This window comes from Pogona vitticeps, chromosome 2 (assembly GCF_051106095.1).
Source record: "Pogona vitticeps strain Pit_001003342236 chromosome 2, PviZW2.1, whole genome shotgun sequence".
Classification (NCBI taxonomy): Eukaryota; Metazoa; Chordata; class Lepidosauria; order Squamata; family Agamidae; genus Pogona; species Pogona vitticeps.
The window spans coordinates 292,215,246-292,235,144 of record NC_135784.1 but is presented as its reverse complement, the minus strand read 5'-3'; the positions used below and the strand labels follow the sequence as shown (position 1 = coordinate 292,235,144).

Genomic DNA, 19,899 nt, shown 5'->3' with positions numbered 1-19,899 from the left:
TGCTGGCTCCCTGCCTATAGGCAGCTGACTAACCAGTGTGAACAGAATTTTCGACTAGATATGCTTTTGATCCAATCCAACATGGCTCCTTTATGTTCTCTAACCATATAGCCACTTGGAAAGCTAAGTATAATAATCTTAGAACTGCAGAGCTAGAAGGGACCAGAGAACCTCTGGATAGCTCAGTGGTTTAGGCGTCTGGCTGCAGAACCAGAGGTTGGGAGTTTGATTCTCCTACTGTGCCTGCCTCCTTGATGGGCTGGACTCAATGATCCATAGGGTCTCTTTCATCTCTGCATTTCTAAGATTATTTTAAATCTAACATGACAACTGCTTATGTTTATAAGTTTGTCTGGTATAGGAAGATTGACATCCCAGTGGAACTGACATCTGTTTGAAATCCTCAGAGTGGCAGCCAGATTAGTCTGCGGTCTGTTGCAGCAAAGTCACAGACAGAAAAACCTTACAGTATGGTGCTTTGGAGACTAACAAATTTTATTTGACATATGTTTTCATGGACTACAGCCCCTGAACATTTTGCACATATACTATATAAAAAAATTAGACCTCTGTGTTGTTATGAATCAGCAACACAACTCTGATTTACAATGACCCCCAATAGGTTATAAAAGGTGTATAAAGGTGTTCCAAGAGTGGTTTATTTTCGCCACTGCATAGTGAGTTTCCATAGAACAGAAGTTTTAACCCAGGTTCTACAAGCTAGTTTGAAAGCTGCCTGGGCCAAGCTTCTTTGGAAGGGCCTCCCGGGTCTACTAATTCCCACAAACCAGTTGAGTTTCAGGAGAATAGTGGTTCCCAACCTTGAGTAACCCAGATGTTCTTAGACTGCAATTCCCAGAAACCCTGGCCAGCACAGTTTGTGAAGAAGGGTTCTGGAAATTGCAGTCCAAGAACACCTGGGTTACCCAAGGTTGGGAGCCATCGCAGTAGACTGTAAGCTTGAGCAGCAGTTCTTAGTTTCTTGGGCTGCAGACCCCTCTGAGAATCTGATGAAAATGATGGATTCCCTCCCGAGAAAAATCTAAATATATATACATTTTGCCTAGAGTTTGTTTGTCTGAGCCTGTTGAATAGACTCTGCAAGTTAATAGATTCTATGAAGCCCAAAGACCACAGATTAAAACGTCCTACAATAGAGATGAGTTAGTTAGTGCATTGCACTTGTTTTGGGCTGTGTCTCCTCTGAGCCCCAGGTAGCATAACCACTTGCCACCAATAGTAGGAACTGTAGTCCAAAAAGACCCAGAGGATACCAGGGTGCCCATCCTTGTTTTACATAAATTGTTGCTATGCCACCGACACAAAGAACTATCTAATTTCTCAACCCAATTTCTGGGTCAGACACCTTAAACATGTGCACCTGGATTTTAATGCAGAACCAGTTGTTAGAGGTATTTGGAGCTTCAGAAAAGGCAAGGAGTCATTAAAATCAAATGTTGAGGTCTTCCACAGAAATGTTAGAAACTGCTGACTGCAAGAATATTTTTTTGTAAATGCCATCTCTTCACCTTTCCTTCCATGATTGATGAAAGTCTGTAAGTTTATTCCATTTTATCTTCACAGTGATCTCATTACATAGATGGGGCTAGAGATGCTGAGCAGTGAACTTCTTGGCCAAGAGTAGAACCCAATTCTATAAAAGTCTACAACCCCTAATCTAGAACTGACATCTACAACATTGAAAACCTAGTTTTTGTATTCTTCATCCATTCGGAAAGGTAAATACTCATCCTCTAATCTTCTCTTGATTTATACTTTTTAAAAAATCATTTACAAGTGGTGCCTCGCATAGCAAGGTTAATCCGTTCCGGATTAACCTTCGCTATGCTGAAGCATCGTTGAACGGATCAAAAAAACCCGTTGGAACGCATTAAACATCGTTTAATGCATTCCAAATGGGCCAAATACTCACCGTTCAGCGAAGCTTCGTAATGGCCGGCAGCCATTTTCGCGCCCTCGCCTCGCTTAACGAGGGCGCGAAAACGCTGCGCGCGGCCATTTTGGGCCATTTCCGGGCTTCCAGCGGCCATTTTGGCCACCGAACAGCTGATGGGCGGGCTTCGTTTTGCGAAGATCGGTAAGCGAAACGCTTACCAGTCTTCGCAAAGCGAATTTAGCCCTATTTTAAAAACGTTAAGCGATCGCATTAGCGATCCGAAAAAACGAATCGCTATGCGATTTCATCATTATGTGGTGCGCTCGTTAAGCGAGGCACCACTGTATTTGCTCTGCTCCTCAGCAATTCAAATGCACGTGTTGCTGTTAAACCAAACCAAAACAGATCTGGCTGCTTCTTGTTGGTTCTTGATATAATCTATTATGCAGCATCCCATCAAGCATCTGAGCCTAAGAGCACTCCAATATCAGGGGCTATATTGTGTAATGAAAGTTGTGTGGTTTTGTTCAAAAAGCAACAGAGGATTCTGGAACCAAAGCATCACGTGTTGACTAGTCTGCTGTTCGCATCTAAAAAGCTGTGCTCTCTGTTTGCCCTGAATATGAGCTTTTTACTTCATCTGGATTGTCCGCAGAACATCCAGAAAATAGATGGATAATTAGATGGACACAAGACCATTGTGCACCCTGTGGGGTTAATTTGGGGAAGTGAGTCCTTTCTGTGACTGCGAGTTGCTTTTATTCTCTTCTTTGGGAAGAAGGGTAGGATGATGTTGCATGTCTTTTCTCCAGTGGGGATAAAAGGAGCTAGGGTTGGGTTTTTTTGAAGGATTTTTAGTAGGGAAGTTGGAAGAGTGAAAGACGGATTGAACTAAAAGCCCCCTCAAGAAATTCAAAAGCATATGTAATCTGTTGTATGCAACAACATCCTTTCCATCAGATTGCATTTCCTTTCCCCTTTCAACTTCTCATGCACCCCACCAGATCTGGTCTGGAAGAACCTTCTGGATGAGATTTGGGGTATATCTGTATACTGGAAGAGAGAAGCAAGGAAACTCCCATTGTGGGACTGGAAATCTACTCGCCTAGTCGAACTTGTAGTCCTGCTTCAACTGCTTTATTGCATTATGGCCTTCTATGGTAGGAGTTGGGAACATCTGCTTCTCCAGAGGTTGTTGGACTGCAACTCTCATCAGCCCTAGCCAGCATGGCGACCGATGAGAGATCATGGTAGTTGCAGTCCAACATCTAGAGGATCATAGACAGGTCTGTAACTACGATAAAACAACTGGGGCTTTGCCCCAAGGCAACTACATTTAGATGGCATTGAAATCTAGTTGTGAACCTATAGGTAACACCTCCTATCTCACTCAGTTTCCTCCTCCTCCTCCTCTTCTTCTGTAAAGCATAAATTTTACAGGGGAATTGGTTAGTGCTGCTTTTAGTAGGTGTGACTGGAAGGGACCTTTCTGCGTTGGGGTGACTGTCTATCTATCTAGCACTAACCAAATATTCTTTCCCTGCCTCTGAATTTAAAGAGAGCCCTGCCTCTCTGCTCTGTGTCTCTTTTTCCTCTCTTTGCTCTGCTGAAGTCTGTTGACCGTGCCTCAGGGCAAAGTGAGTGGGAGTTAGTGCTGCTTGCCCTGAGTGCCAATATTGCTAGTTGCAGCTCTGGTCACACATTTCCCATCTGTGGATTTATAACAGATTTCTGCATGCTTTCTGCTTTCTGTACATTCATTCCATGCAGTATTTTAACATTCAGACTTCTTTTCTTCCAACCAGAAAGAAGGGATAGAATGTTTTTCTAGCTTCTGTTCTTTACTGAGCACTAGTGGATATTGGCCACAAACTGTTGAGATCTGCTTTTATTCAGGTCTGCTTTATGACATAGTTAGAAAAAAAAGTCTGGGTGCTTTAGAGATGGTAGGCATTGTATCTAAGCAGATGATTCAGTTGGGAAAAAGTAATATGTTATTGCTTTCTTCTTTCAGGAGTAACCGATGAATCATTTGGTGTTTCAGACAGTAGTACTCTACGCAGTGCTGTATTTTGGTCAAGGTAGACATCCAAATGTTTGCTTTCCTTTAAAAAAGAAAAAATGTAACAATGTTCTTCTCTAAACAGAATTATTCATTTCCTTTTAAAAAAAGATAATTTATTAATACCTAACATTTAGTATAATGCCTGTTCTCAAATCTAGATGTGTAATAGCAAACAATGTCACATTTCTAATGACTTATGTAAGGGAGGGCAGTTACTTTGTTAAATAAATCTTGATTTAATTATTACATGGTTGTTTAGATGTATATTAGCATGCACTGGCAATGTACTGATTTTTTAAAAACCATTTTTGCTTGTTTTCAGTTAAGGCATATATGTGCCCCAAGCAGACATCATTTGGGAAATACATTCATTCTTGTGGGGGAGGAAAAAGGTGCCTGCCACCTTTCGTATATATTTCCATCAGAAATTTTTTAAAAAGACCTCCAGGGTGCATTTGGTTAATCAAGAGCTTTGTAATTGATTAATCTAACCAATTAATTGGCTAGGTATTTTAGCTCAACACATAACTGGATCCACTGTATTGTTTTACAATCCATTAGTATGGAGTCTGGTTCCACTTTGTACTTTAGTACAGCTGGAAATATTTTAAATTCCATAAACTGTATTTCATTTCACTTTGGAAGATGCTAGTTTGAGGAGTAGGGGAAAATGAACCACTGGGTAGCATTTGCCTAAGTATTTGGACATTTGAATATTTGAAGTTTTTTGTTCATTTGTATTCATCGTGATAGATTAGATGAATTCTATAAAATGTAGTTTTCTGGACTAATGGATTGTGAATCACTGGGAGTTATGAGAACCAATATTGCATTAGAGAACCAGGATAGCCTCATTCTGTGGATTTGGTGCAGTTTACATGCACTGTTCTGAATATGTTGCACAGTGTCCAATTTTCCTGTACAAAGCATAGAAAAGGGAACCTATACAAAAATTCTGTGCAAGTGTTTTATATAGGAAACTAGTGGTTTTAATAACTATGGAGTTGATTATGTTGAATTTAATAAATACATAGGATTAGAGAGTGGAGTGAATGAGCTTGATCTGCAGACGGAGGACAGGTTGATTTTTTCAGCACATTTTCAAGTCCAGGTGTTCCTCCCTATTTCAGAGCGGATATGTAGAGTAAAAGTGATCCTGCCTGCGTAACTGATGTAATTTGTAGTTTAATCCTCTAAACCAGTGTTTCCCAATCTTAGGTAATTCAAGTGTTTTTGCACTGCTCCTCCCAGAAGACTTTACCACTAGCTGTGCTGGCTGGGATTTCAGGAAGATGCAGTCCAAAAACACCTGGGTTAGCCAAGGTTGGGAAGCACTGCTTTAAGCAATCAGTGCAGAGTTAGATGTTATGCAAAAAGCAATGGTTTTGTGTTACTAGATACAGGCTACCAAGTAAAATTTATTTGCAGCTTACAGAAGCCTCATAGTATGTGTGTTTAATATCTATACTTTCCCTCTAAGGTAATCATGTCATTCAACCTAGAAACCTCAAGGTTTCCATGAACCTTACACTTCAGCAGTTATTACTGGAATGGTATGTTAGTGATGATCCTAAAACAAACCACTGTGAAATAGATATAGTTTTTACCATCCAAATATATCGAACTGAAGAGAATAATATCATCTTGACTGTAAGTAGCCTCCTAAAAACAGTTTTTTTGAAAAGATTGCAGAGGTGGGATTTTCACTCCCCCCCCACGTACTTTGTCTATCTAATGAGCCTATTCAGACCAGGGGGAAGTGGAGCCAATGTGGAAGATATATCAGGGGTCTCCTAACAACTCTCCTCAGACTTGAAGAAGATACTTGGATGAGTTGTGAAACGTTTCAACCTAATAAGTAAGAAGTCATGACTACTGGACGTCATGACTCAATTCCCATATATCCTCAGCTAGATGACTGAGAATCTTCACAGATACAGTATAAGGTTCTTGAAAATATCTTAATTTCCAGGTCAGAGTCAGATTTTTTTTAGCATATGCATGCCTACTTTTCTAATTTAATGAGCATATTTAAGTCTGCATTAGATGGAGCGAAACATTTGGATGCAGACCCTGAGGGGAAATGTCTCCTCTCAGTTGGGTTAAAAGCCATAGTAGTAAGCCAAAATATTTCATGTTATCTAATAAAAATGCATAGCCAATCAAATAACTTTCCTTAAGTATTCTTCAAAATACTTTGAACCTTCCATGTTTTCACTTTTGTTATTGTTGATGTAATGTTGGGGGAATGCAAATCTAAACGGGACACAGCTCAGAAGTAAGATTGGCAGTTACCATAACTTAGAAGTCAGACTGTAATTTGAACTCCTAAAAGTCAGCTGTGGTTCAGAGGGGCTTGCCTGCTTAACTTTTGAGCAAACAGTGCTGTTGAAACACTGTTCAGATGGTCACAGCTGCCTTTTGAGATGGGGTAACATTATAACTATAGGGATGTGGTGGCGCTGCGGGCTAAATCGCAGAAGCCTTTATGTGCTGCAGGGTCAGAAGACCAGCAGTTGTAAGATTGAATCCACACGACGGAGTGAGCTCCCGTCACTTTGTCCCAGCTCCTCGCCAACCTAGCAGTTCGAAAGCATGTAAATGCGAGTAGATAAATAGGTACCATCTCGGTGGGAAGTTAAAACAGCATTCCCTAGTCACGCTGGCCACGTGACAACGGAAACTGTCTTCGGACAAATGCTGGCTCTACAGCTTGGAAACGGGGATGAGCACCGCCCCCCAGAGTCGGACACGACTGACTAAAATGTCAAGGGAAACCTTTACCTTTTTACCTAACATTATAACTATGATGTGTCAGTTGAAATCATGACCATTTTTCTTAATCATAGTTTGACTTCATGTCTAAATTGAACTTTCCCTCACTTCTTATTTCCTCTTCTTTTTCTGTTCAAGAGGAGGAGAGTTTACTCTTGAATTTTAAATCAAATTGGGGTCCTGGTGCCTAAAATGGTTACAGAGGAGGTGCCTTTTTTAAGCAAGGAGCTCTATAGACAAGGAGTAAGCACCAAGAACGCCTTTCTGCTTTTAACTCCTTGGCTTGCTTCTGATGGAATAGCACCCTTTTCAAAGATCTCACCATATGAATGGATCGATAGGGAAACAAACATGCATTCATGAGTGATGTAGTGGTAAATTTATGTTGTGATGTTCATCATGATAATTCTTGTAGCCACTCCCCGAAGTGAATCCAAAATGTGGGCAGCAGGATCAATTTGTATCAATAAGTGAGGCCAGATTTTCTATATAGCTTATGGCTTCAAATATATTGCTTTACAGCAGGGGTAGCTTGGAACAATACTGTATACGGTTCCAGCAAAAATAAATTTCTCCCCCAGCTGCTATGAGAACTATAACTTGCTCAATGAAAATGGTGAAACCTAACAGGAAAGGACCAGGAAATCTTCTATAAGAAATCGGGTCTCCTCAGTGATGGCACCATCGCTGTGGAATGGGCTCCTGCTTTCACCCCTACCCTCCCTAGTTTTAAGAGCCTGCTGAAGACTCTTCTCTTTCAGGAAGCTTTTGAAGGCAGCCTATTTAATTTAATTTATTTATTTAACTTTTGAACTCTTCCACCCTTGTTCTGCCACTCTAATTCTTTACACCTTGCAAGTTTATACTAGTTTTTGGTGTTGTTTTATGCTATGTCTGTGGTTTTATTTAATTTCATGTTTTGTGTAAACCACCCACAATAGTGCTATGCAATAGTGGGGCAGTATAGAAGTACCAGAAATCAATAAATACAAATAATTAAGTGTTTTAGTCTCTGTTACTCAGAGAGTCCCAAGGCTTTGATCCTGTGGGGGACCTCATTCTTTACACCACTGCCTTAAAATAATGATGGCTTAAGCTTGTAGGTCTTTTGGAACAACCATGGTGGAAGCCCAAAGTACTCCACTCCTCTCCTCTCCTCTCCCTCCCTCTCCCACTCCAACCATCCAATGGAGCCTGGGCACTGCCTAAGGAGAAGGCAGCATTTATGCCACAGTGTTAAGCAGAGTATAGTGCCACGACTCTGTCACGTGGAGGCCAGGAGATGTACAGGGAGAAACTGGGAATTGGGGCTTAGAAAATGTAAATGTTTGGGAGGCAGGGAAGAAATGAAAGACAGTCCAGGGCCTGAAGGGACCACATTGATGGGGTTAAAGGAGCCAGAATAGAACCAGGAGGAGGATCTTGTGAAAGAGACTCTGTTGAAGGGGGATGGAAATGAGACACACACACATCCAGCTGCCCTGAGGAGGGAAGTCCAACACAAGGCTGCAAGGTCTCAGATCTCCCAATTCCTTCTCTTGCCTTCCATGAGGTTAGATGGCTATTGGAATATCTTCCCTTTTATCTTTCTGCTGACAGTTGAAGACCTATCTCTTTAGGCAGGCTTTAAATAATCATAACTGAGCCCTGAATGAAGGGTTTTTTTTTAGTTGATTAAGTTGTTTTTAAAGTTTTAAATGTTTTAAATAATTTGATGTATTTTAATTACTATTCCAGTTTAATTATTTTTCATGCAAAGTTTGTTGTGTTTTTAATTCAATTTCCCAACCCTGACAGCTGCCTTGAGACCCTTGGTTGAAAGAAAAGTGACCTATAAATGAGAAAAACAAATAAAATAAATAAAAAATCCCCCTTGAGGCAGGAGAAACATGAGATCAAAGGCTCTGGAAAGGTTGGTGTGGAAGCTGAAACCAGGCTGGACCCCTGAATAGTGAGGGTCCTGACCCTGTGAAGAAGCAAGGATGAAGTGTGAGAAAGGGAAAGGGATACCCTAAATCCTTGCCTTTACTTACCATGTGCTGGAAAGGAAAATGGCTAATGTGTCACTTTCTGAAATGGAAGAAAACTCACCTGTTACTCAGATTATCTGTTTCAGATAATTATGATCATTAGTAAAATGGAGAAGCCATGCCCCACTAGGGCAAAGCTAGTTCCAGCATTATCTCTCTGCAATAATGATCCAGAAGTCTCTACTTTCCACCCCTTGTCTCTACTTTCCACCCACAACTGATTTGTTGTTGTGTTTTTAGGAAAACTATACAACGGCTCTAAATAAATCAAATCAACCTCTGAATTGGAGCTGGATTTCCGACATTCCCTTGCAATGTGCAACTCATGGAGTAAGACTCCGGAGCATGGTGGCTCCTCCTGAAGCTTGGAGTAACTGGACTTCATGGGAGGCTGTGGATGGTAAACCTATTTTGCCAATGTAAAGCATGAAATACAGCATTATGCATGTTGGGGAAGTCACATCAGCATCACAGCATCATGTGCATTTTCATGAACCCAAGTTCCTCATTCTATGTTCCTCTTCCAAGATTCCTGAGAAAGACAACTTTTTTTGGGACGATGAACATGTTGTTGTTTTGCTAGGGTTGATGAACTGTTTCATTTCCCCGCTGCTTTAAAAGTATGAAATAGCAGGAAGTTATATCAAATTGTGCCCAACACACATTCAGATTTCTTGTCTCCCTTTCGCTCCCTCTTCAAAACCCACCTTTCCCAAGAAGGCTTTATCACAGACCCTAGTTCTAAAAGTTTGACCTTACAGTATTTTGATTCTGTTTGCATCTGCTCTTCATCTCTCTTCTTGTCTTCATATCATAAGGATTGCAAGTCCTTAAGGCAAGGAAATAACCTCTTATGCTCTGAGAGTTCTTTCTATTTTATTTATATGCCGCTCTGGTAGGAGTGGACAGGTGTGGCTCCCAAGCATTCTGGGGTACCTGAAACCCATGATTTCCTACCAACATTTTGTTTAATAGCTAAAAAATGACAGCCTAAAGAGGGAGACATTGTTATATCTGTGCATATTCTCCCCATGACCCACAACCTTGACTTTTAAAAATATGTTCTGGCTCACTTGTCTCACATGGAGATCAAGAATTTTCTCCATCATCATCATCATTGGTAGTAGTACTGGTAGTCCCATTTAGCTAAACATGAAATCATGTAAACCAATTGCACTGTAAAACTGTTGAAATCAAGTAAATACGCTAAAATCAGCAAAACATAGACAACACAGCAGGGCACTTTTAGACAGTTGTTTTTGCTTAATTGAAGTGATAATGGGGAGGGGAGGAGTTGCTGTACTTCCCTCATAAAGTGTGCTCCCTCCATGGTTTCATAACAATGGAGTAAAGCTATGGTCATATTATTAGTAATTATTCATGCACCTTTGAAAGTGGTTTAAAACTTTGGTGCCATGCTTGATTCTTGTCCTTTAACTGTTCTTACCTCCAGGGTTTGCCTAATTTAAATCCTATATGGTAGCTTCATGTTGCTGCTTCTCATGCCCCCTAAGCCCCAAGGTAATGGCCCCTTGCACTAAGAGGAGTTGGAGGCTGGCACAGATTGGGGAAGTGAGAAAAAATGGCAGGGGAACAAAACACCTTCAGATGGACACTTGTGGAGAGCTGGCTGACGTGCATGTCCATGAACCATCACAAGTCCACCAAATCTTTGCATCTTAAAAGAATGTTTAGGAAAATATAGGGAAGTCCCTAAGAAAGGAGCTGGGATAGCATAGCAATGATAAGGCTGAACTGGGAAGTAGGAAGTCCCACGCTAGATGATTTATCTGCTACAAACTCATAAGTCGCCAGGTTCCCGCCTGTCTCTACTTTAGTGCCCTCACTGCTATATTGTTGTAAGGGTTGCAGTTGAGAGGATGGATATACATTAAAATGTTTGAAAGCACTTGACAGATCTTAAATATTGCTATTTACATTTGCTCCCCACGCGCCCCAGGTTACAAATAAGACTCCCTCAAGTACTTAAACAAGCAGGACAGGCAAGTTGGATCTCTTTCATTGTGGTCTCTTTCTTCAGGTCTGGATGTCCTGAATGACAGCAAGGGCTACATTTTCCCATACGAAAAATATGTTGAAGAGGGTTCCAGTGTCACTTTTTGCTGCATTGCGAAAAAAAATGAACATGTCACCAATTATACTTTTCATAAACATACGGAAATAGTGAATACAACACAGCAGAGAATAATGTTCACTGAAACAGCTGTTCCACTTACATCGGAAATGGGCCTCAGTGTGTATTGCCGTTTCTCTTACCAAAGCAGCTTCTCTGACCTTGATAGGACCGTTCTGTTCGTGACCAGTAAGTACAAAATATTTGTTGATAAGAGTGAGCAGCAATGGGCAGCTTGTGGTCCTTTAGAGCAGCAGTCCCCAACCTTTTAAAATCCACGGTCTGGTTGGGGAAGGGGGGGCACCCCCTGCATTCGTGTGCATGCGCAAAGTAGCAGATGTGCACATGCGTTAATGCGCAAAGGAACAGGCACTCGCTCATGCACATGTGCGAAGGGCAGGGGGCACTCAGACACACTCACAAAGGGTGGGGTGGCGCATGTGCACGCATGCACAAAAGGGCTGTGAGGGGGAGGGTGTGGGACTGGTGGGAGATCTGTCTCCATAGCCCAGTCTGGCCCAGGCCACAGACTGGTACTGGGCTGTGGACTGGAGGTTGGGGACCCCTGCTTTAGAGGTTGCTGGATGGTGTTTCTCACTAGCCTTGGTCCGTATATCCAGTGCTCAGGGATTATGGGAGTTGTGACCACAGGTTGCTCTTCTCTGAATTTGATTAAAGGATTATTTTGGTGAAATCCGCTTTTAATCTTGAAGGCTAGGTTCGAGCTTGCAACAGATTTATTGATCCAAAAAATCAGAATAGGAACTCATATCCTAAATATCTCTCTGTCCCTTCATCTGCCCAGTTCCTAAAACGTGATAGGGAGATGTCTCTTTGAAATTGTATATTAGCAGATGCTACCTTAGTTGGGAGTCTTGTGAAGGCCTTTTCTCGTGGTACTGTTGCCTTTCCTAATTGTTTAATGTTCTCCTGCAGGAGAATCTTTTCACCTCCACTCACTTTAGCTTTCCTAGGGATAGCTCAGTTACGTAGTTGGGTACCTGGCTGTGGAGCTGGAGGTTGAGCGTTCTGTTCTCCACTGTGCATGCTGAGAGAAAATCCAGCTTGTGAAGCCTTTGAGCAAGCTACATGGTGTTAAAGAGTTCCCAGAAGAAGGAAATGGTTATAGTACTGTGTGAAATTCCCTGTTTTTCCCCCCAAAGCCCCAAAGACTATAGGGATCACTGAAGTGTATTTCATCCCCATGCAAAAAGTTTTGATTGCCAGGTCTCTGCATGTATTTTGTTAGCTTTTCTCAATTCTTTATTTTCAACTTGGGCATCTCTTGGAATTGCAATGTCATTCTTCATTCTGTTACTACTATGTGTGGTGTGTTATATTCATGCTGTCTTCCAGTTTGGATCCAGAAATCCCACAGGATCTTGACACCATCATTTTCTGATGCCTTCTCTTCCTGTTGTTTCCATTGGTTTTTGGAGGCTAGCAAGTTATATTTTTTGCATATAATGACAAGTGCACTAATTTTGCCACTCTATCGTGTCTATTTTGTAATCTGTTTATGCAGTCTTTGGACTTTCACAGATGAGGTGTGACACAGTTTCATCTATTTCTTGTCAGAGTCAACATTTGCTGTTAGCAGCAATTCCTTGGATCATGTTGATTTGGAGTGCTTGTTATTGCGCAGCAAAAATCCAACCTTTGGTTTTTTACTTAACAATCCCCAGTTTTAGCCATGCCTATCTTGAATTATGATCATGCATTCCATCACTATTTCTCAAGTGTTGTCTGCATAATAGTTGAATAAAAGGGATGAATAAAGGATGAATGAAAAGAAGCACATGCCTTTTTTTTGGCAGGACAGCCTGATGAACCCAGACTTCTTGACTGTGAAACCAAAGACATGGTTGAGTTAAAGTGTACTTGGGATCCTGGTGAAATATATAGTTATAACGATAATTGTTTAACAGAATTCATTTTGTCTGATGTGTAAGTATTCTTGAAATGTTCTTGAAGTCATAGGTCATGATATGGAAGGTCCTTATGAATTATCAGTGATTTTGCTAGGCATTGTTAGAAAAATAGATTGCAGAAGTCGAAATAAGACCTGGAAGTAAAGGTGGAGAAAATGCTAGCTATATTTGTTGTTCATATTGATTTAGGCTATCTCAACACAACAAGACATGTGCAGAGAATGAATTTTAAAACCTTAAGAGATGGCTCACCTCCAGAGTGAGAGCAAGACAAGGAGTGCTGCCCTTGTCAGAGTTTTTACAGCTTATACAAAATGCCTTGGGCAGCATCTGCAATACTAGTATTAAGAAGCAAAGCACAAATACACACAGCAAACACAGAAGGAATAGCTGATTATTTTGAAACACGCAAAGAACCCATCCAGTGGTTCAAATTTTTAAAAACGAAATAAGTGAAGCAAACCATAGCTACTGCAGTTGGGGTTTTTTTTGCAACTTTCACAAGTTGCACAGTTTGAAGCCAGGGTTGGAACTTTCATATATTTTTTGGACTTTCAGAAGTCTGCAGGAGTTCACCATGTCAGGATTCTGGTTTTTTTTAAACAAAACAACAGCAACAACAATCAAAATCAAAGTCCTTTTAGGTGTTTTTAATTGCTTACAGTTGAGGAATAAAGGCTCCATCAGACATGATGGGACTTTATGCAGATGGAAGAAGAGGCATGGGAGCGACACACTATTATAGAGGTCTTGTAGTCTCCCTGCCCGTTATGCCCCATACAGGGTGTCTCTCACAAAACTCCCAAACAATTAATGCCCTGTAACTTCCACAGATCATAGCCCCGCTCAACTGTTGTTAACGCTGGTAAGAGAGAGGAAGAATGAATGGGTTCCAGAGCGTTTTCAGAGGAGGTTTGCAGAATGCATTTTAAAATCCTAGTTTCTATGTTTCTGTCTCTTAACCTTCAGAACTTCCCTAATATTCAGTTTCTTGTTAGAAGAAGAATAAACCATACCATCTTCCCACTATTTCTTTACAGTTCTCACACAAAAACATATTGCAGTTGCACAAAGCAGTGCAGGCTGTGCCAATTCAAGATTTCTGGTGAACAAACCAAATATAACTTAACACTGGTATCCAAAAATTGTCTTGGACAGAAACAGGCTTATGTGGACATTGATGTAGCCAACAGAGGTAAGTGCTAATTTCTTGTATCATGGTCTTTATATTAAATCTTGCTTTCACAGTCAGGAAAATACCAAAGACTCCTGTGTGCTAAATCTGAGTCGAAATACTGAAATGCAAACTCAGTATCACTAAAGCATTTGTGTTCCCCAAGGGTCTGACCATCATTTTAAATTCTCCTCCTCATTTTATTTTATTAATAAGATACAAAAAGAAAAATAATGAAAATAGAAGTGAGTTTATGTACAATTCTTGCATGTCATGGGCACCTGGTATTTGTATACATGACTTGTACTCTACATTTTATTCCAGACATACTATTCTACCCTTTAGATCAGACCTGGGCAAAGTGCGATCTGAGGGCGACATACAGCCCGCAAGCCGCTCCTGTCCGGCTCACAGACAGTTTTGAACATCAAAACCATTTATAGCTTTTTGTCTGAAGTTGATCAGTTGCTTATCTTTAACATACCGCAGAAAACCTCTTTAGTATTTGTGAAGATTAACAAGTTTAAAATAAAAACAATCATTACATCACTGTTTCATTTTATTTTTAAGTAAAGTTGGTTCGGCCCCTGAACACAGTTCAGATTTTTCATGTGGCCTCCCTATAGAAATTAATTGCCCACCCCTGCTTTAGATTTACTTGACCTTTTGAAATAAATGCTCTGCTCATCCTATGTTCTATCTTATTCTTAGTGCACATTTTCACTCTTTTAACATCTGTTTTCCTATTTACGAGTATTCTTACAGCATTATTTCTGTTGTAATAATGCTGTTCTGTACAGCATTATTACTTTTTTCAAATTCTTTGATAGGTCTTCTGTTTATACAGATGAACTCCCAATCACAACTATTTGGGACACAAGCAAAGCATATATGAGAGGAAATCTGATCTCCATTGCAGTAAAAAAGAAAAGAGAAAAAGCAGAAAAAACAAGAAATTTAACAGATAAAATTGACCTATTAGAAAGACAACACACAAAAAAACAAAAACATTGACAAACAATGAGAGAAAGCAAGAAGCTTAAAGCTCAACTGGATCCTTTACAAGCTGAAGAGATGCAAAAGGAACTCCATATTTATCAAACAGAAATATTTTGAATATGCAAATAAACCAGGTTGATTTTTGGCACAATGTTTAAGAAAGGACGTGGAGAAAAAAATGATAACAGAGACGTGCCCACCAACAGAAGACTGGAAAGGAAAAAAACACATTTGATTATGCTACAATGGCTAAACTTACAAACTGTATAAACAGAAGACTTTAAATCTTTCTTCAATGTGCAGTCTCTTGTAATGTTTCCCATGATCTCACGCCCCCCCTGAATTAAAATGGCCACTCTTCCAGGGTGGGTCTCTCCTGCAATATCCAGATGTTGTTCTTCTGTTCAGTTCCTCAAAGGCAGGTTGAAATACTACATTGCTAGATCTAAACACATAGAGCTTTGCCTTTTACTGTCTTATTTTCTCACTCAGTAATTACAGATGGACACTCCCCTTAAGTGTCTTTTTGACCCCCTATGGCTTCAGAGCTTCCTATACCATTAATTTTCCTACCATGGTGTTTTCCCCCCAAGGGTCAGATCTACATATCACTTTAAATCCTTCCTCAATATTCAGTCTCTCATAATGTTTTCCATGATCTCACACCCCACTTTAGATTAAAATGGCCACTGTTTTTGGAGGTGGTCTCCCATGTAATATTAGGATTTGTTTTTACTCTGTATGAACTCCGGAACAATGGAGCGTGTATGCACCGGCATCAATTTATAAGACTTTTAAGGCACTATGATGTGGCATTTTTTTTCTCTTTTGATGCCAACAAATTGCTCCTGCCCCTACTCTGAACATCATCAGCGTCTCTCCTTCCTCTGCAGCCTACCTGCCTCTGCTTACCTTTCTGCTCCCAAGAAAAAGGGCCAAGCTCTCAATGCTACCATTCTCCACTATGAATTAAATGGCATAGCAGCAGTGCCAATGCTACAAAATTTCCCAACACTCCTGGAATCTGTTTTACTACAGTAACAGTGGCAAGTACTGGAAGAAAGGGATAATGGTGAAAAGAAAGAGAATGGCACTCCTTTTGTACCAAGAAGAACAGTACAAGCAAGATGAGGGAGGAAGCAAGCACTTAATTTTTGTGATAAGAAGTGCTGCTCTAGTTTCCGTACCCTTCTAAACAGTTGTTCTCATTCAAAACAAAGAAATCTTGATCCTCTTCAAGCTTGTTTCCACACTGGTTTCAGTGCTATAACTGAGCTCAACATGCTGTGCTCAATTGCAATCAACCAAAAATCCGTTTTGCCATTTCAGTGTAGCAAATTCTGATACTTAAACACCCTTGCTACACTGCAATACAGTATCAGGAGTAGGAGAAAGGAAAACGACAACAACTTTCTGTAATGGTTAGACCAAATGTATCACAGAAGCTGAATCTTAAGTTCATAAGTCGGATTTATTTATTTATTTATTTATTTATTTATTTATTTATTTATTTATTTATTTATTTATTTATATGCCGCCCACTCTACCCAGAGGTCTCTGGGTAGCTTTCAGAGAAATACCTTGTTGCAGTGGATGATGAGGCTTCAAAATTGACGTGGTGCATACAAAAACTTGACTCTTTGGCTTAAATCAGAACCTGAGCTGAAGATGTTGTATATATCAGTGTTCCCTGTATTTCCAGTTTTCAGAGGCTGACTGAAACCTAGCATTAGTTGAGCAGACTTCTAGTGAGGGAGTAGTACTTTTTTTTCTCTAGCCCTTTGCAGTTTTTCAGATCTAGTGAACAGATTCTGAAAATAGTGGGTGGTGGAGTATAGTCGTATCTACTTCATTGATGAAAGTCATTCTATGGTTGAGAGAGAGAGAGAGAAACTGGATAAAAATCATGATCAAACTATACACTAAGGGAAATGCTCATTTTCCACTCACAATTCAGTTTTCTCAGAGACAGGAGCCCAGGCAGTCAGACTTGCAAAAAGGATTTTTTTAAACCTTCCAGTGATGTATCACAAAGAACACTACTGTATATGCAAGATTTATAGGTGAGGAAAATCAATTTCTGTGAAAAAGTGTCAGCTTTCCACCCTTAAAGGAGTGCTACTTCTAAATACCAGCTAAATGTAGTTAGACCTTCAGTATTTATTATGTGAGGCTGGTAATTATAAATTTCAGAGATATCAGCTGGTGGTCTGCAATAAGAATAGTGAGGCAATTTAAAGTTATTTTGGCTGTTTCTACTGTCTCCAGAAGTTTGAAAAGCTCTTTCAGAAGTGTTTCTCTCTCTCTCTCTCTCTCTCTCTCTCTCTCTCTCTCTCTCTCTCTCTCTCTCTCTTTCTCTTTAAACCAGTTCTGCTTCCACCTCCTGATGAGCTGTCAGTTGGTTATCAAAATGCAACCATGATCCAGTTATACTGGACTTTAAAACCTATAATGAAAACACTGCTGGTGGTATGCCAGGTCAACATCTTTTCCCTGGATGCGGAAGAAAAACAGGTGAGAAACATCTAATATTAAATTAAGGAAACATGTACTCTACCGACATCCCCTTTCAGTTTCATAAGGGTAGCCAGATTACAGCAAACCCAACATTTCTTAATTTTAGGATAGCTAACTGAGATGGATGACAGGGCTGCTATACCTTTAATTTCAGCAGGGATTACAGCATGAGTTACTTCAGCTGAAATTTTATTTTCTGTACAGTTATTAAAGATACAGTTCAAATCCCTACTCAGCCATGGAAACTCACTGGAGGTCTGTGTGAAACTGGTAAAACCACACCTGAAATATCTCACTTTCCTTAAAAGCTGTATTAGAGTCATTATTAGTTAATTCCAATTTGACAGCACATATTAAACATAGAGGCCCTGCCCTCCATTTCAGGTTGCCACCCTAATTAATCTACAGGTGCCTCAGAATTCCAATAGATGTCTGTACCAGATGATTTTAGATCTGATGAAACAGAGATATGAGACACAATTGCTGAAGAGAGTAATTTGTTAAGTTTTTAAAATGCCACAAAAATGTCTCATGTACAGCTACACTATGTATGCCCATAGTCTTCAATGTGTGTATGATTCCAGCACTCTTAGTGATGGAGCATCCATCATTTCCAACTCTTGGTCAGGTTTTTGCTAGCAAAGCAGAATGGACGTCAGAAATACTGGTTCCCTTTCTCCTCCTCTGTGGCAGCTTTAGAAAAGAAACTACCACAAGTTTCTCTCCTGCAAGCAATGGAGGAAATTCAGCTAGATCAGCATCAGAAACCATCCAGCTGCCATACCATGTGTGGATGAAGGCTTAGATAGATATCAAGGAATCCAGTAGATTAGTGGTTCCCAACCTTGAGTCCCCAGATATTCTTGGACTAAAATTCCCAGAAGCCTTCACCACTAGCTGTGCTGGCTTGGATTTTTGGGAACTAACCCAAGAACATTTGGGGATCCAAAGTTGGGAACAACTGCTAGACCCATGTCTTGTCCATGCCTACCCACCAGCAGACCCTCAGCACGTCCCTTTCCCTTCTCTGCAAGGTGGTTATTCTGACCTTGCAGTGAGAAACCTCCACAGTGACGGACAGGGACTAGATGACGATTTTCTTCATCAGAGTCTGGAACTATGTCTATGACAAGGGTGGGAATTTCATGGCCTGGGGCCATGTAGAGCCCCCCTCCGCTGTGAAACATGCAAGAAAAAGGACACAAATGGATTCCATCTGCAGACATCTCCAGTCATGTGACCCTCTTTTAAAGCATTTGTGCTTATTTTATTCAGCAACCCCCACAAATCCCTGCAGCTGTTGAGAAAACTTCCAGTCTTGTCTGATTTTGTCAGAAGGGTGGGGGGGAGATAGCCCACAGTGGGAAATGGCCCCAGACTTTCCAAAGGTCCCAGTTCCCTTAAAAGGGAGTTTCTGATTAATCCTGCGGCTCTGCAAATGCATTCCCAGAACCTAGGATTACAGCTTTAATTGGATTGTTGTGCCTTACTGCTTCCAATGTGTTTTTGTTTTGTTGTTTTTGTAGTGTGTTTTTTGACCCTTTTAAGTATTTGTATGCTTACTGTTTTTAGCTATAAAAATGGTCTTTTAGTGATGTAAGCTGCTTTGGGTTCTCTTTTAAGGAAAAAGATAAAACAAATGAAATCTAAAATGCAGAAAAATATATAAGAGAACTGCTGCATTGCTATTATTATTCTTATTATTAGCTCTTCATTGCTATTATTATTTTGTTTCTTTCTGTGTCCTTGGCTTTAAGAAATGGAAATAGCAGTCCTAAAAAACCATCACTTGATAACTGTTTTAATATTTATGTTTTGCAGTACAATATGACCGTGTTGTCCAGTCCTCCTTTGCATCCCCATATTAATTTGTATGGGTTACAGGTCTACACAAATTATACGCTGAAAGTACGCTGTGCTGCTGCCAATGATCTGTTCTGGAAATGGAGCAAATGGAGCCAAACTATAACTATCCAAACAAACGAATCTGGTGAGGATACTGTGCCTGATGGGAAGGATATTGGGTGTTAGCTGGCTTACCGTCCTTTGCATCCACCTGAACTAATTCCCTGACCATCAGTCAGCCCCGTTGCCATGCATGCACTGGGTGGAAGGAGAATGGAAGATGTCCAAAAAGCTCCTCTCTTCTGTCCATGTGCAGACCAGCAACTGATATGAAGGGAAGAGCAATGATAAGGCCTTTGTCTGTTCTACTGAAGAGTTGTGGCTAGGGGGAGGAGAGATGGAGTTTCAGAAATCTGGTTATCAGATGGCAGGGGGAACACAGGTTACAGGCGCCATCAATACCACTCTGATTGCATTGAAAATGCTGCTGCAGTATTGTTCTAAGCCTTGAAACCCTGAGATCTTTCAAATG

The 19,899-nt window shown here is 40.5% G+C and overlaps 1 protein-coding gene across 4 annotated transcripts in view; it reads left to right on the top strand.

The window, feature by feature from the left end:
* The first annotated feature begins 1,598 nt into the window (after positions 1 to 1,598).
* Positions 1,599 to 19,899, top strand: part of LOC110080084 (oncostatin-M-specific receptor subunit beta) — a 36,045-nt gene continuing 17,744 nt past the window's right edge. For 2 of the 4 annotated variants that reach the window (XM_072992822.2, XM_072992819.2), the window contains exons 1-9: positions 1,599 to 1,739; positions 3,912 to 3,978; positions 5,443 to 5,612; positions 9,008 to 9,167; positions 10,809 to 11,090; positions 12,719 to 12,848; positions 13,873 to 14,027; positions 17,374 to 17,519; positions 19,344 to 19,512. In XM_072992822.2, coding sequence (XP_072848923.2) covers positions 3,921 to 3,978; positions 5,443 to 5,612; positions 9,008 to 9,167; positions 10,809 to 11,090; positions 12,719 to 12,848; positions 13,873 to 14,027; positions 17,374 to 17,519; positions 19,344 to 19,512 — 1,270 coding nt within the window. In that variant the 5' untranslated portion in view covers positions 1,599 to 1,739; positions 3,912 to 3,920. Of the gene's footprint in view, positions 1,740 to 3,911; positions 3,979 to 5,442; positions 5,613 to 9,007; positions 9,168 to 10,808; positions 11,091 to 12,718; positions 12,849 to 13,872; positions 14,028 to 17,373; positions 17,520 to 19,343; positions 19,513 to 19,899 lie in introns of those variants that run through there. The other 2 variants (XM_078384472.1, XM_078384473.1) reach the window with 2 other exon arrangements.